The 3,664-nt window shown below is 53.1% G+C and overlaps 2 protein-coding genes across 2 annotated transcripts in view; both read right to left on the bottom strand.

The window, feature by feature from the left end:
• The window catches only part of SPRG_22371 (hypothetical protein), a gene marked incomplete at both ends in the record, with an annotated part of 2,595 nt that extends 2,121 nt beyond the window's left edge, over positions 1-474 (bottom strand). Inside the window, 2 exons of the mRNA XM_012355944.1 lie at positions 303-327; positions 371-474. Of these exons, the coding sequence (XP_012211334.1) occupies positions 303-327; positions 371-474 (129 nt within the window). The remainder of the gene's footprint in view (positions 1-302; positions 328-370) is intronic.
• Positions 475-3,138: 2,664 nt separating this feature from the next.
• Positions 3,139-3,664, bottom strand: SPRG_16523 (hypothetical protein; the record flags this gene model as incomplete). The annotated part of the gene is made up of 1 exon (XM_012355943.1): positions 3,139-3,664. A coding segment is annotated over one exon (413 nt), but the record flags the coding sequence as incomplete, so codon positions are not given.

Here is a 3,664-nt window from a genome sequence, read left to right as displayed (position 1 = left end):
GCGGATGACACAAGTTGCCCAACGTCGAGGGCGCCCTCGAGACAACGTTCGAAACGGCAGTAGGACTCGAATGCCATAGACTCAAAGCGCGAGAAGTTGCCGCCAACTTGCATCGCAAGCGACGTGCCGCAAGCATTTATGGTCAAGTGTGTCGGGCAGCAGTGCGGAAAGCACCTAGAATGTTTCTATAGACTGTTTGCAAACATGACCTATTGGTACCTACCGAATCGCCTGTGTGCGAAGCAGAGGTGGTGAGCCGTGAGATTTGGCGAGAAAATGAGAGTTGAGAGTTAGATTGATACCTTTTGGCCGTTGGGTTTGTTGGTCCTACGCCGATATAAGCCAACGGTAGTCGGCTGGAGGCGCGTACCGGATGTAGCTGTCGTGGAAGAGCGGACCCTCGCACTGCGTGCACGCGGCGAACGTGCAGAAGACGCGGTGTTCGATCGGCTTGGGCGCCTCGAACTCGGCCATCGATCAAGAGTGTCCACAATCAATTGCAAACTCCTCCCACTAAAGTCAGACCAGCTGCGACCTGCAGCAATGCATATCTGCATTTTGACAGACAATATCGAATATAAGAGGTATTGCATGCCACAGGGGTCATACAAACCCCAAATGCAGGACGTCGATGAGCTGTAAATTTCGTCGGCGGCTACTGCCAGCTGGTGCCATGGTCCGATGGGTGTTAAGACGACAGCGAAGACGCCGCCTGCGCATGTTCTTCGCCTTGGTTCCTGCAGCATCGAGTTATCCATGCGATACAGCCGCCAGTCTCGTGTAAAGGGCACGGTAGGCGATTGCTTGAGCATAAGTGAATATCCCAACCGATTTGCTAGAGACTGAGCAAGCGATATTAGTACATGGTACAATGGGAGGAAGCGGGCGATGCGCGCCAGTGGTCACACAAGCAACTCGTTGAACGCAAGCGAAGCGCGCATCTGCACGCAAATTCCAACTTGTGCCCGCGCCCAAGCTGATTGGTCCGGTGCCAATTGATATGAGTTTGCCCCGCATGTCTTGCAATTTGTATGAATTGCACGTATTCGTGTCGCGTGTCAACCTGTCTCTTCAAAGAATTGACAGCGACCGGGAGGATTTTGCAATGCACCCGCGCTACGAACAGCAAGAGCCAGCTAGTGCGCCAGGGTAAATCCCGCCTGTACCGGGTATACGTCTGGTACTTGATTCCATGCATTCACATTTTCGATGCCTACTGGGTCGAGCTCGACAAACGCTGCGTGAAGTATTTTTATTTATTGGCGCATCACCCTGCCTATCTTGTCCAACTATCGCTGCCAAAGCCTGGTCGGCGAGACTTGTGATTTGTATGGTGGCGAGACTGGGCGCCTGTTCCGCGAACTGCCCCGCATGGCTTCTTCAACCGTAAGCCGCAGTCGACTGAACTGCTCTGCGAACATTTACTTGCACCCACTCAAAGCGGATTCGATTGTATAGCAGAACCAATATAATAAAATAAGGGCGAGTGGGAGCACTCGATTGACGTCAGCACGGATCCTCTTCCCGCAGAGTGACGGCATGATCGCACGTGTGTGCCAGCGCGCTACCTCGTGCAAGCTCAAACATGCGAACAAAGAACGAACGAACGATGGGCTGTCGACGATACGTACCTGTACAGCTCGGAAATGGATAGAACGTCTTATCACTTCCAGGGTGACGATCGACTGACTGCCGTGCGTTCGTCCAAATGGCAAAATTGCCATGATGAGCTGCCCACTAGCATACCGGTAGCATTTTTCGTCAGGATGTTTGAAAACGTCAAATTAGCTTGTTGGAGTTTTGAAGAATGGGTTTACCGTACTGTTGTACTTCCGTAGTACGATCCTGGACGGAATGAGCTGTACCAGGGTAATCCATATTGATAAATCGGACAAGCAACGTGGGTCAACCAGGCTTCTGTCGTTCGAGCTGATGTGTCGCTGCATGGACAAGTTCACTTCTGGTCCACAGGCAATATCAGGTGCAATATGTTCATCGATTGGTCTAAAACATGCGACACCACACATGCGATTGGTCCACGCCATCAGTTTTGAGGGATTTAATTGCAAGCTTGTTCAGGGACTTCTCAACACTTCTCAACGATATTTGGACAAATTGGCCCGAGAAAAGGAGTTTGTTTACCTATTCTTAGGCCAAACCCATTGGCCAAACGTAGGATATGTACAGTACTGTCGGCTTCAACACCAAACGCGCCCAAATGCGCCCAAACGCGTTGTATGGTATGAGCGTACTAGTACCTGGTATTTCGCGTCCTCTTCGTTGCTAAAAAGACGTTGCATATGTAGAGACTAGCTATTTCCTCATTCGCTAGCCTGGTCGTGGCTGCGCAGGCGGCGGCGCACCCTGCTCTTCAGTAGTCGCCCGGGTGCACGTGCGGCCGTGAGCGAGGCCATGGCGACAAGCTCTGTAAAATCCTTCCAGGCTTCGCGATCGGCGGCAGAGCTGCGCAGCTCGTCAAGGTCCTCGAGAGACACCAGCGACTGAGGCGGCGTCAACGACTGGAGGTCGCGGTGCCGAACGATCGGCAACGTGATCTTGGTGCGGCTTAAAAAGACGGGACGCCTCGGGTGGGGCAAAGATGCGGGCAGCGGCAACATTGACAAGGACGTCTTTCTTCAGGCGCAGCACGTGGCCCAGCAGGCGCCAGCGCTGGCGGGCAATGATCTCGCTCAGCGGTATGGTGTCGCAGTGCTTCAACGCGACGTCGGTGAACGTGCTCGCGTGAAAGATATCGACGATGCAGCTGCCGGCGATGGCAGCTGTCAAGGCCCGCCAGACTCGTTGGCATCCTCTTTCCGAAAATCGCAAAGCGTGAAAAGACCTCACGGAGCGCGTCGTTATGAGGTTCACCTCCGCGGGGACGCAAGTGCCCCCAGGCGATCAGATATGAGCAAGACGAGTCCCCACCGCCGCATGCGCAGCCACGGCTTGGTGAGCGAGCGAAGAAGATTGTTCGTCTTGATGCATGAACAGTCTTGGTAACACGAGTACTAGTGTTCCTGTTTGACTAGCACTATTACATTGTATCGTATGCATTGAAGTTTTGATAGACAAGATTTTGAGATTTCCTGCCTCTCGTGCACCCCGGTCAAGACGTTCATACTTGCACTAATTGCAGCAATATGTTCATGCATAATTATTCATTACTAAATAAGTAGTGGGCATCATTATGTGTTGATATAGAAGTTTGTTGCGGTGGTTCTTGATCGCTGCAACTTCAGGCGGATCGCTTAGGCGACGACTTCGTCTGCCACAACTCGCATGGCGTGAATGCCGGAGCTGAGCCCGATGATGTTGGACTCGTCAATCCGGAGCACAGTGCCGCCGTATTTGCCGTCAATGGCCCAGGTGTTGACCTGCACGTACTTGCCGTCTTCGTACTGAGGGAGAAGCGCGATTTCTTGATACACGATTGTGTCTTGGTCCCATTTGCCGGCCGTCGCGCTAATGAGCTGGTGCTCGGCGTCATAAATAGAGACGTTCGCACCCGTGCGGCCCATCACGGGCTTGGCTACGTAGCCACCAACATACGTCGCCACTGCAGCTTCATCAAAAGACGCGCGGAGGAGGTACGAGTTCTCTGGTGCCAGCTGCGAGAGGATTGGGAGGATCGCCTTGGAGCTTGGAAGTACGGTCCAGAGCG

The sequence above is a fragment of the Saprolegnia parasitica genome, assembly GCF_000151545.1.
Source record: "Saprolegnia parasitica CBS 223.65 unplaced genomic scaffold supercont2.337, whole genome shotgun sequence".
In the NCBI taxonomy this organism is placed as follows: domain Eukaryota; phylum Oomycota; class Saprolegniomycetes; order Saprolegniales; family Saprolegniaceae; genus Saprolegnia; species Saprolegnia parasitica.
This window is presented reverse-complemented; position numbering and strand designations above follow the sequence as displayed.